At 38.5% G+C, this 13,135-nt stretch overlaps 1 protein-coding gene across 16 annotated transcripts in view; it reads right to left on the bottom strand.

Annotated features, from left to right (window-relative positions):
* Positions 1 to 13,135, bottom strand: part of MARK3 (microtubule affinity regulating kinase 3) — a 54,407-nt gene that overhangs the window by 24,076 nt on the left and 17,196 nt on the right. For all 16 annotated transcript variants that reach the window (XM_017729110.1, XM_017729111.1, XM_017729112.1 and 13 more), the window contains 9 exons: positions 12,476 to 12,524; positions 11,697 to 11,762; positions 9,144 to 9,214; positions 3,928 to 3,984; positions 2,794 to 3,030; positions 2,575 to 2,694; positions 1,765 to 1,864; positions 1,396 to 1,508; positions 470 to 623 (listed from right to left, as the gene is read on the bottom strand). In XM_017729110.1, the coding sequence (XP_017584599.1) occupies positions 470 to 623; positions 1,396 to 1,508; positions 1,765 to 1,864; positions 2,575 to 2,694; positions 2,794 to 3,030; positions 3,928 to 3,984; positions 9,144 to 9,214; positions 11,697 to 11,762; positions 12,476 to 12,503 (946 nt within the window). In that variant the 5' untranslated portion in view covers positions 12,504 to 12,524. The remainder of the gene's footprint in view (positions 1 to 469; positions 624 to 1,395; positions 1,509 to 1,764; positions 1,865 to 2,574; positions 2,695 to 2,793; positions 3,031 to 3,927; positions 3,985 to 9,143; positions 9,215 to 11,696; positions 11,763 to 12,475; positions 12,525 to 13,135) is intronic.

Raw genomic sequence — 13,135 nt, 5'->3', positions numbered from 1 at the left:
AACCAAGTGACACTACCCTCAGGAAACAGGAAACCAGAAATATTGGCAAACTGATTATTTCTTCAAGTTTTAGACACAAGCTGACCTATTAGTGTCAAAAGAAAACAAAAGCTGAACAGACATACAAGAGCATGGGGGAGGAGTGCTGTGCTTTTCATGAAAAAGGGGTTGCAACATTCTCTTCAATTTGTGAAACAAGACTTTGCCAGCACAGTCAGGAATGTAAGGGACAACACAAGGCAGAACAAGAGAATTAAGTTGGTGTATTCAGCATTCCTCTAAAAGCTCTTTTGAAGGCTTTATAATAAAACCAATTAAAAAATCAGTTATTCACTAAAATATTTAACCACCATGCTGTGAACCACGCTGTTGTCACCCTCCTTACACTTGGGGGATGGAGACAAATCCAGAAACCAAGCAGAACTGGAAGTCACTGTACTCTGCAACACTGAAAATGAGAAATGCTCACCGTGATCACTGTACCGCCGCTGTTTCTGGCTAGAAGATATGCTTCTCTGAACTTTGTGATGAGGAGATTGTCCAGTGCTATTATTAAGATCACTACTTGGCCTAACTTTGGCAAGTGAAAGATTGCTGCTGGAGCTTGAATCACTTGCATCCAACTACAATACAAACGAGAGTATTAAAACAAGGAGTTCAGACAAAACAAATTAAAACATCCACCACATTCTGGGAGCAGGAACAGGGAGGTGGAAGATGGCTCTGCTACATGGGAAATTAGTGATGGCATGGGCAGTTGCTTAAGAGGTCCCACCTTCTTTGAGGTTGTACAACTGTCTTAGGTAAAACTCAGTGGAATTTGCAGCTCCTCAAAGGATAATCAGTAAAGAAAATCCATTTGTCCTTTCAGAACTCTCCCCTCAGATTCCTAAAATCTCCAAGGTTTTAACACAAAGAGACGATACACTTTGTAGAGGCCACCACACCAACTCCTCCAGCAGAGGAACCAAGACCAGCTTACTGATGCTGAGCCCTCTCAGCAGCATATGGAAAGGTAATCTACAATGCAAGAACTTTTTCAGGTTGGTCAGTCCTGCTCCTTGGTTCTCTTAAAATAGTTACAGCTGGCACATTCACACTTGAGCTCCTAGACTTGCCAGGACAGTAACTGCATACAAAATTCTTCAGAGGAGTAACTGCTGAGCAAACAGGGCAGTTCTGGAGGGCCTAAAGGCAAGACTTTACTCGCTTAAAATCATGTGAGAACAAATCTGCATCACTTGGACTGCTGATGACTAGAACAACATGACTTTAAGTGCAATGGATTTTTGTGCAGGAATGCAATGCCTATAGTAACTGACTTAATTTTTGCTTCTAAATTTGCTAAGGACACCTTCTGATTTGCTTCTTTGCAGTTTTAAGAATGGTACTTACCTCTGATGACTTCCTTCCTAGCAGTAAGTATGTAGCTGTGATTTCATCATACTTCATTTTACTAAGGGATTCCTGAATTTCTTCTTGAGAATATCCCATTCCTACCATAATATCTAAAACCAAACAGACATTCTGTAAGTAAACAGAAATTCTGATGTTCCAGCTGGCTGAGTGTTCAAGAGAAAGGATGGAACATTTAAAGAATTAAAACAGAATTATTAATTTTGAGAACATAAACCTGATCAAGTATCAGTTTTAAAGGATTGGTTACTTTTTCCAAATGGCAAACAAATACAGAGTGGTGGTGGAGGAAAAAAGCCCCTCCCACATCATGCAAATTGTATCATACTCTGGAAAGTACTCACTTACCTATTCTTTTCTGGTCCGAGATGTCTAGTTCTGGTTCAACAAAAGGTTTAAGTTCATCCTCCTCATGCCCTGCATTGATCCACCTGTCCTTCATAATTTGCTATGAAAAAAAAGGTTTTGTTAGTACAGTACACTTACCAGCAAAGAAAACAAGCTGTGGGAAGAACAGCTTCTCTATCTAACAAACACTAAGGTCTTTCCTAGTTTTCATGTTCCAGAACATTCCCAGCACTTATTCAGTTTTGCTTTGCTCCAGTGAGGAGAACCAACTACACACATCAAGCCAGGCTGCTCCCCAGTCAGCTGTATTCCAGCTCACAGCTGAGGGCCAAAAGCCTGCAACGCAGACCAGGAGCAGTGTGACAACTTCGACATGTCTTGGAATTCCGAGCTCCACCAACAGAAGTCCAAGGAAGCCCTGTTTTGGCCTTTTCTCCTCCATGATGGTATAAAAGGCAGGCAAAAGGCAACTACAGCAGCCAGTACCTCCAGTTCACAACTGAAAACGTGGAAAACAATGTGGTGGATCATCCATTAATGCAGGAATCCACAAGCTAACCACCAAGAAAAGTTATGTGACATAGAAAGTGTAGCGACACGTTGATTTTGAAAGTAACTGGAGTCAGGTGTGTTACAACCCCAGTAAACAATATCTTTAAAAAGAGTCATGTGTTTTTGTCAACAATCCCACCTCCAGAGCCCACTCCAATTATGCATAGGAACAGTTTGGCAATAATAAGTTACAGCTCAAAAATGCAGTTTGCAAAATACCAAGTCTTGCTTTGTGATGCACCTTATTTGTGCCATTACCTCTAGAGTGCCTCTTTTTGTTGGGTTTAGCACCAGGAAACGTTTGAGGAGGTTTTCACAGTCTGTAGACATGTAGAAAGGAATCCTGTATTTTCCCCTTAGCACTCTTTCTCTAAGTTCCTTGGTAACAGAACAAGAACGGACAGTAAATTGTAAGCAGCAAGTCACTTAAAATATTAGATAAAATATTAGATGAACATATATTCTAAAAAAAGCTACCTTTAAGTTCTGTCCATCAAAGGGAAGAGATCCACTCACGAGAGTATAAAGAATAACACCTAAACTCCAAACATCTACTTCAGGTCCATCATATTTCTTCCCTTGAAAGAGCTCTGGAGCAGCATATGGTGGGCTGCCACAAAAGGTGTCCAGTTTATTTCCGACTGTAAACTCATTGCTAAAACCAAAGTCAGCTATTTTAATGTTCATATCTGCATCTAGCAATAGATTTTCAGCCTGGAAGAGAAAGAATGCTTTGTAAGATTAATAAAATAATTTAGAATGCTATTGGTTGGTTTTACTCATTCTTAAAAGGCAAGAAGCTGAAATGCCTGTTAACATTCCATGCCTTGCCAGGTCTTTAAGTGTGCTTTAGTCAATCATTAGCATATCCTGTTTTAAAAATCTCTGAACAATGGCTTCAGACTATGGGAGCTGTTATACTACCTGAAAACTTCTTACCATCTATTTGTTTTCTCCACAGAAATGCATCTTACATTTTGATCTATTCAGATGAAAATAAGATATAGTCTCACAATCCATACTTGACAGCATGTGGTATTCTTGCAGTAGTTTGGTAATAAACATAACCTTTAAACTGTTTTCACGTGTTCCTTTTTTTTGGTGGTGGTATTGCTTTTTGCTTTTTTAAGTTACAATGCTATGACAGGTTGAACAGATTATGTAGCAATACTATTAATATAAAAGGCACAGTTTAAAGAAGAGATATGCTGTTTCATGTCAAGCTACAAAGAAGCCATACTTCAGTTTCATCATCACTACTGGTAATTCACCCTGTTCAACATCAACTCTTGTCATATCTCTATAAAATTACTACTTTAAAAAAAAAAAGATTTCTCAGCTAACATCAGATCTGCATCAGATCTTAATGTGACCACTGGGTGAGAGGCTATCTTTCAGCAGACATTAAATGTTTGCATTTAAAAGCCTTATAAATCCTCTTCCTTTTATTTAAAATGGTTCTAAGCTGGAAATATTTCTCAAAACTTGCTATAACATATGTAAAAAATAAATCAGAAAGCTGAGTATAAACTGTATTTTATACACAATAAAGATCACACCCACAGGTACAGAGCTGACACACATACACTGCACATACTTTTTCCTACTCACCTTGAGATCTCTATGAACAATATGCTTTTGATGACAATACTGCACTGCAGATACTATCTGGATAGAAAACAAGCCAAATTATGTAAGTGACATCTCAAAGAAGCAGGAGCTTTAATCAAAGATTTCAACATTTATTACTGAAGTTGACATGAAGTTTTCCAGTCAGAGCTACATAACCAATTCCTACAGTGACCAGCATATTTGGGAAAAAGCTGCTGAATAACTTCGATGTTATTTGATCTATTTGGTTTCTCCTATACTTGAACAAGGATTTTGTTTTTCCTGTGTGGCTAATTATAGACCAGCAGAAGCAATGACTTTCAGAAAGGTTACTGAAGTATTTCCATTCCAATACTGTATACAACTATAAAAGCTTTCCTCCTGGACTGAGGTTTTCCAGGCCCTCTCCAAAGGTGATTTTTTCATGCCATGCCAGAGAGAAAAGGGTAAGAAATTGGCTTTAGTTACTTGAGAAACTACTGGGAAAGAGGCTGTTTGTCAAAACTTATGCAATGAGAAGCAACTGTGCATCTGACAGAGATCTGCTGTCTAAGTGCATACGGTTTAGTGTATTTTCTATACCATAGCAAGCTCAGTGGAAAAACTCTCTTATATCTCTCCAGTGTAACGGAATAATTTCTTCTATCATAATTTCAAAATATCGTAAAGTTTTTCCTGCTTCACATAGCAAACCTTATAAGCTATTTACACAGTGCAGTGTCCTAGTACATTGCTTCTTAGAGTCATAAGCATTGCTGCAGAACTTCCCATGTATGGAAAAGCTGGATAAAGTATTATTCTTACATGATCACAAATGCAGTCAAATGCATTTTGTCATGCATGCATGGTCAGAATTGAGGCACTTAAAATAAGTGGAACTGCACATACAAATGGTAACTACATTTAAATAAATGTATTTTCAGTCTTCATTCAAGCATAAGAAGACTTCCCTGGCAGAAAAATGAGGCAGCATTACTGTTACAAGAATAACTCATGATCAGACCACCAGTTTAGTGTAAGGATCCTCCTGTATTGGTAAGGAGCAAGGGTTCTCTCCCTCTATTTACAGCATGTGAAAGTTATTGGTAGGTTCTTGGTAGGTCAAATAACTGATGCAGCAGTAAATTTTGTATTTGAAACATAAGCACCAAAGTGATCTTTGCATCCTGTATTACTGAATCACTCACATGCAAAATGCCACCTTAGAAACCATGCAGACTATGGAAAGTTGAGGTACTATTCCATTCCCTACGCCTTCATTCTGGTTTTGCTTGTTCCTTTCTGTACTGGTTCTCTCTTTCAGACTCCAAGTTCAGCTTTTTACAGTTGCTGAAACTGCCAAAGTGCTCCCATGCCACCACTTGTCCCATCCTTTTGGTTTCCCTTCCTTTTCTCTCTGCTACCATTACCTCAGTGCCAGTCACAAGCTCACTCTGCAGGGGCTTCCAATGCTGACAGCATGACAAACACCTCACGCTTTATTCAGGTTTGCAGAGACACAGCACTATTATCATTCACTCCTGAACTGCTTTATTGTGACTGCCTAAGAGCGGAGGTTGAGCAGATGATCAATCAGTAGCTTCCTTTGGAGATGCTTTTGAACTCCTCTGCATTGCAACAGGATGGCACAGAAGTGAGCCCAATCCACATGAAGGGAAATAATGCTATGTGTAGGACATTAATAACTGAAGAACAACAGTCACAACTGAATGAAAAATAGCACAAAGCATGGCTGCACCAGACTGAAACCCTTGTATTCCACCTTCCATCACTGTTTCCATTGACAGCTCCCTCACTCCTAACCTTCTTGTGCGAGGAATTTTCTGATGCTTGGCAGGTAAGGAGAAGAGAGGAAAAAGCATCAGAGCTTTTTGCTAGAAGTAACAATTGGAGCACTGAAATACTTTTCTAAAGAGTGATTTTAAAAATCTGTATAAATGTAAGTTTTGAAGAAGAAGCTCTCTAGGCAGAAGAACCATTCTCTATAAGGATTAAATTACAAAAGGATAGCTAAATTACCTCTCAAGGCCCCTTTCACACTGCCAGGAGCATTCTGTTGCTTTGCTGCAACACACCAATAAGATGTAGTTTGTGGATTTTTTAATTTTCCAAGATCTGTCCTAACATCTATTGGCATTAGAATTCTAAACTGCTTCAGTAGGGAAACAGTGAGAAGACTGAAGAAGGCCAGATCTCATGGCTTGCAGAAAGGAGAAAGACTTAATATATACAAATTTAAGACTTGCTGCTCTACATCATATTTTTCTGTGGAAAAAGGGTGAGACTGAACCAGAACTCCTTGGAAGCCTGTAACGGAGAAGATGAACAAGGTGACATTACGAATGCAAAACATTCTCAATTGGAATTTCTCACACATGGCTACACAAAAGGAGTTTGAAATGGAGAACTGTATAGCATCATCGTATTTTTAGACTTTGTACCTTCTCCTGTGTTCCTTGTCAAGTGCAACTGGAATAATATGATTACTGTCTTTTACATTCTATTTTCTGGCTAAACACCTTACATATGTGTAACAAAATGGACTAAAAAATAGTTCCTTTTTATTTTTAACAAGCAAAGAAGGGAGAATTACTGAATTCTGCTCTTTGCCTGCTAGAAAGGAAGTGTCTCCTCAGACAAAACACAAGTGTTTGACCCAGAAATCACATCTACTGAAAGAAGAAACATGATCTGAAAACAAGATATAATACAACCTATTGTAAGAATTAATCTCAATACCATGGCACAACTGTTTTTCAGTTTAGAAAGAGCCACTGTCTGCTAAAACAGTTAACGAATTTTAAAAAAAGAGACTATTATGTCATAAGTCTCTATCTAACAGAGAACAGCTGCACTACATCAGATAAAAGGTCTGCAGAGTGTATTCTTCCTCCAACAATGGCCAAAAGCAATACAAAGCTATTCTGGGACTACAGCAAGGTGAAATGAACAGTTTTATGACCTGTGAACCCAGCAAGATCTAGTTTCCTTGTTTCCTTTGACACTGTCCCTCAGCCTGAGCTTTAGCATCTATAAAATGCCAAGCTCTGATCAAAGTTACCTGACTTTCGTCCAGCACGCATGCTCTTCTCTCTAGAAAAGCCCAATCAACTTGTGCTACAGTTTCTCTCCTCTGCTTATTTCTAGGGTTCTCTCTTTTTTCCCAGGAACTAAGGCTTTTGAAGCTTTCAAGAACCTCCCTTCTTTGAAATCAAGGTCCTCTAAAACTGCTTGAGCTCAGCAGCCAGGAAGTCAGCTGTTGGGGGAGGACAGAGCACAGCTGTCTGCACCAGGAGACTCGCAAGAAAAAACTGAAAAGTGTACTCCAGTGCGTACAAGTGAGGCCATCTATGTATCTTTATAAACAGCACTTATTCTACTGAAATACAAAAAAAACCCCCAACAAACCAACTCAAAAAATCATCAAGCTGAGAGTACATAAACCCAGTTCTTGATGGGTCAAATAACCAGCTCAGCAGGTAATTCCCTTTTAGATTCTTTTCCGCCACATTTCTCTTTGAAAATGAAGCTACATATATCCTGTACTACCCACATTATCCCATAAAATTAAGCACTAAGTGTACCTGTAAAACATGTTTGACCTGTTTCTGTAAGTTTTCACTTAAAGGAGAGTTAAACTGTTAGAAAAAAATAGGTATTAATTGAAGAAACGTGCAATTTCAATGTAGTTACTGCAAGATCTTTTTCCATGTAGTTCCTGATAAAAGAAATTGTGGACTGAGAGCAGAGACTGTATCAGCAGAAGTTTTCAATATTGACATCTGAGAGAGAACAGTCAATCCTCTCAAGTTACTCTGAAGCTCTTCAAGTGACATTACAAAGGCAACAGCCTGGGATTTAGAAGAGATGGCTGAAGTGGGAACGACTGTTCCACATCCCACCACTTCTACTCCAACACAACACAGAAGCATAAACCAGAAACCTTCAATCACAAAGGAAAGCTCTCTACCTACCAGAATATGAAAGTGAAGGAAGCAGCTTTAAAAAGACATGTAAGACTTTGCTGAAGAGTAAGAAAAATCTTCTCTACTATCAAGCTGCATAACTCCAGTAATCACAAGTGACTTCTGGGGATATGAAGCCTGCAGCTGCTTTTGGGTTGTTTTGTTTGCTTGGTGGTGGTGGTTTTGGCGTGGGTTTTTCCCCCCAAAAGATTAAAAAGGGTAAATACAAGACTTAAAGAGATGAGAGAAAACAAAGGAAAGTTATTAATTTAGTTCCTGGAAGTCTCATATCTTATATCAAATTTTTTTTATTATGAGTGTGCTTAAGAAGTGGAACTGTCAGAGCCTCCCCTTCCAACATGGAAACTGACTGACACATCACTGCCATAATCCAGCAGTTTAAAACCCCTACATACCATTCAAAAAACCACTCTTGTCCCTACTTGTTATTTTGAAGTGTCACTAAGCTGGAGCATGATTTTGACATTTATTATTTTCCACAACATTATCTAGGCTATCCAGTGATCAAAGGGAATAGGCATTCATAAATTTCTGCACAAGAGCAGAAAACAAGTGTATCAGACTGGTCAGATCTGAAACTCTGTATGTCACAAGAGCAGACATTTCGATTTAAATTAGTTATGCAAAAATATCTGGCTATGTTCAGTACTGCTTTACTGTAGAATGGAAATGCTTTTTACAGATCAATGAAATTCCAACATCTTGGCAGGGCTAACTTATCCATCATAAATAAAGCCAAACTAGCAAGTCTAGGAATGACTTTTCTGTGACTTTTTAGAACAACTATTAAACAGGATCTTCTCATGTAAGCAGATGGATGTGAATGGATCCTTATCACATGCACTGTCTGCATTTTGAAACTGGCCTGTTTGTAGCCTGTTACATTTGAACAGCTTCCAAAATGTTACAGACCTGCTGAGCTAAGGACATATGAAATCAACCTAGAGGAAATGTATTTTGGAACGGAATACACTTCCAAACCAAGTAGTCTCTGTGTTCTGGCACTCCTGGACACCCTGGCACTCAGCACTAAGGAAACCAGTACCACTGAGCAGACTACTGACTCCTTCAAAGTACTACTGTGACCTCAGTTTTTTCTTACTCAGAGCTGCAGGCCCACAACATGCTGAACACTGCTGTAAGTCAAATGCAAAGGACAGCTGTTTTACTCATTTCAGCATTAAAAACAGGGGTGAGGGGAAAGCTGATGTATGGGAATGTTATACATACCTGTCTAAATTTAGCTCTAGCCTCTTTTTCCTTCATTCTTCCATGTGCAACCAGATAGTCAAACACCTCCCCTACAATTCAATAACGAGATACATTAATGCCAATTTCAGAATGTAGAGATTCCTCTCCAGCAGTTGCCCACAGCAGCTTCACTGGAATGACTGTACTTCAAGTTTATGATTACAGGACAGCTCAAGAGAACAAGGCACAACTGCTGTGCAATTTACTACACCATCATCTCTTTTACAAGAAAATAATGAGTGACTGGATATACACAAAGGAAACCATTTCCTTCCAATTACTTAGGATAGAAACTGAGCAGCATACTTCTGTTTTGTAAACAAAGATGACATCTACCCCTTCACAGACTTTCTCACAGGAGTTTCTTTTGCTTCAGAAAAAAAAAAAGCTTCATGTATGAGAACAGTTGACGGTACCTGTAAATAACCATCATACCAACAGTAAAATTTTAATTTGTGCACGTGTATAAAATGGCTCTAAACAAAATCAGAAACCTTGGCTTTAACCTAGGCTTGGAGGAGATATCCACAAGAAAGGTCAGAAGAATGAGCACAGCAGGACACATTGATATAATCCCTCACATAACGATCATACCTATAAAATACACTGAACAAGCCCACTGTTTATGGCTGTGGATGACTAGAGATTACTGAAGATCTACTGTGTTTCAGTTTTTCTCCTCTTTAATCAATACAGTCATTTTAGAGCACATCAATACAGACTACAATGTTTGAGCTTTAGGTGCAGACCACTGGCCCATAAAACACTGACATGTTTGTGAAAGCATGGGAGATTTTCTTTACTAAAAACCAACAGTCAAGTACATAGGAACTACAAACACAGAATAATAACACAGTTTTAAAAATTCCTCACTAGTATGCAACAACCATAAAAACCTCAGAAGTGGTTCAAATATTTAAACATTCCCTACTGAGCAAGGAAACACGGTTTTGTAGACAGCCACCTTGCAAGGGAAGAGCTGAATAACATCATATTTATTTTTTTAAAAGAAGCAACTCCACCAAATTGCAATAAAAAAAGGAGTCACACCGCAGGAAAAGCAACAACTGAGCCATCTGAGGGAATGCCAGGACTTCCTATAAAATAGTCTTCCCTCTGCAGTGTATTCTTTAATACTCAACTCGGATAACTCTCTCAGCTGTATTTCACAGCTGTTTCCTTAAAAAAACCTTGAAGCAGCAAACCTGAACACTTCTTCATAATTCAGGGAAAAAGTTATCCCCAATTTATGTGAAGCATTGCAGCTGTAGCAACAGTGTCTTTCATCCTGCAGCCAGAGTTCATGTGCATCACGATGACCTCTGCCTTGATAAAGAGAAAATACAGGAAACTGATGCCTGTCACTATGATTACCAGCCATTCCTGTCTTGCACAGCATGGCACATCTAAAGGTGGGCTCTTGGCCTTTTAGACCAGTACAGTATTTATCTCTCCCCTATCACTCTATGAAAGGTCCTCCCTCCTTTAGAGAACCACTGGCCTTTCTACCTCCTAGAAGCCAATCACTAGATGGCAATAGGACTTCACTTTTAAGCTTAGAACCATCAAACAGCACAGAGGTGTCTCTACAAACACCTGTACTAGTCAGCATTTTAATGGTGTAATACCCACTCTGTTCCTGTTTAGGCAAATCTTGGCTGAGCATTTAGGAAGCTGCTGGAAAAAAACACAGGTGGGCACAGAATCTTGCCTTATTTGTAGCAATTGATTAAACTTCACATACTCTAATGTCAGAGTCTGAATTGCTAATTTTCTCTGAAAAAACATCTATCTCCTTCCTAAAACTAAAGGAAGGTCTCAACTGTTTGAGATTCCCAGATGCTGGTGCTCAAGGGTCACACTGACAAGCTGAGTGATATTAAGTTCTAGCCAGCAAGGAGTAATTTAAGCCTCAATACCTTAGCTCTGGCTCTGGTGAAAATATCTGACACTTAACGATGTGCACTTTTCCATCCCCTCTGCAATCAGGAAGAGCATGTAAGTTTCTCCTAAAATGGCACAAGGCTAAGCCTAACAATTGTTGACAGTAGAAGGCCTGTGATTAAGAGATGTAAGATGTCATCAACATCTAAAAACAGAAGTTGCAGTGCTCATGCTTTTGAAATCAACAGTTAAAGAAACACAGAAATGTTTCTTCTGAACATGTTTTTACCAAGTATTTTACATAAAACAGGACACCAGAGGTTGAGAACTTAATATAATAAATTGAGAAGGTTAGTATTTGTTATGGGCAGGAACGATCAGTGGCCAAGAAAAGATTCCAAATTAATTTGTGAAAACAAAGCAAATGTTACTAAGTTGCAGTAAGTTCAGAAGCTGGTTTTACAAGTTACATTTATTATTTATGTTGACCAAACAAGTCCCAGTGAATATTAAAGATTTTGCTTAATATTTTACACTACTTTGACATAAATATTTGCTGAAAAAGAAAGCAAAACTTTCAAGAAAACAAGTGCTTTCTCTCACTTGGCAATTTGCTTATGCGTGTCACTCCAGGAGAGAGGTACTTACCACCGCTTGCATATTCCATTATTAAATAGAGAGTTTTTTCAGTTTCAATGACTTCAAATAGCTTCACTAGAAAAGAAGGACATTTAGTCATCAGTTAACTAGCTGCAGAAGCATTATGTTAACCCCCCACAGAATTCTGTGAGAGAAAAATACCCGAATTGTTTGCTTGTCACTTGATAATATCAGACTATTTACTCTAAAGAAGCTTTCTGTCTAATGTTCCTAAGTAGAAAATACTGTTAACACATTTGGTCAGCTCATACAGAACAACATTCTCAAGAAACAATACTTTGCTTCTGTTACACAGGAACATAACTAAACAGAACATGCACAGATCTGAGCATTGGCAATAGCCATTTTTGTGCACTGAACTGACACACGTGGTGACAAATCAGTTATCAGTCAGTCTGCTGACAGTCCCATAGCAATACCACATCATTTAAAGGTATAAACTTCAAAAAATTCTTGACCACTTCATGGTTTTGGTGTATATGCTAATTTTTAATGAGACCCTGAATTCAGTAAAAAAATCAATACTATACTCAAAAAGAGAAAATTTATCAGTTAGCTATGCAAAAAACAGTTCTGTGCAAAGGGACCAAAAAGTTTATTTTGTTTTTCTTAACACAGAGTTCTGAAATACCATTTACTACTGCTATTTTACAGTACATTCACACTCCAGTGCAAAAGAATCTTTTAAACTCATGCCACAACAATCTTAACAGTGAAAAAGGTAAAACTTCTCCAGAGACGGAAATTATGTGAAAGAAACAAGATACCTATATTTGGATGATTTAAGATCTTCATTATTCTTACTTCTCTAAAGAGCTGAAATAAACATAAAACATGAAATAAGTTAATGAAATCACTAACAAATAGCCGTTCTTCTTAAAGACCAATGACTTCAATATAGTTATTGAAACACAAAGGGAAAACATCATTAGCGTTTCAATGATGTTCATGAAATATGCACTTATTGAAGGCAAGAGTTAAATGCCTGCTTAACACCCCTCCCAAACAAATCAACCCTCAAAAACCTGAAAACACCCACGAAGGACTCCAGACAGCTGAGGAAAGAAGTGACCTTAGCCCTGTGGTTTGCAGACTTTTGGGGTCAGAAGACCATTGTGAGCCCAGGCATTTTTTTTGCTGACCAGTACATCTCACACATCTTTCACTCCCTTCACAGAAAGTACAGTTCCAAATTTTTGTGAATCCCCACCAGAACACCTTTAGAAGACCACTGCAGTATGAATTCAGCATTCTTCAGTACTTTGCTAAAGCCCAGGAATTACTGTGCTACAATAGCAGATCACAGGTGAAAAACCAGCTGCTTATATTGTGCAAAAATCGTGTTATCCAACTACACCAGCAAGGAGCAAGTTCTAAGGAGAGATGGGAAGACAAAACCACCCCTCAGACCTTCCAGAAGCATTCCT

This window comes from Corvus brachyrhynchos, unplaced genomic scaffold (genome assembly GCF_000691975.1).
Source record: "Corvus brachyrhynchos isolate BGI_N302 unplaced genomic scaffold, ASM69197v1 scaffold1, whole genome shotgun sequence".
Lineage (NCBI taxonomy): Eukaryota > Metazoa > Chordata > Aves > Passeriformes > Corvidae > Corvus > Corvus brachyrhynchos.
Note: the sequence above shows the minus strand (reverse complement) of the source record. Positions and strands in the feature narration are given on the sequence as shown.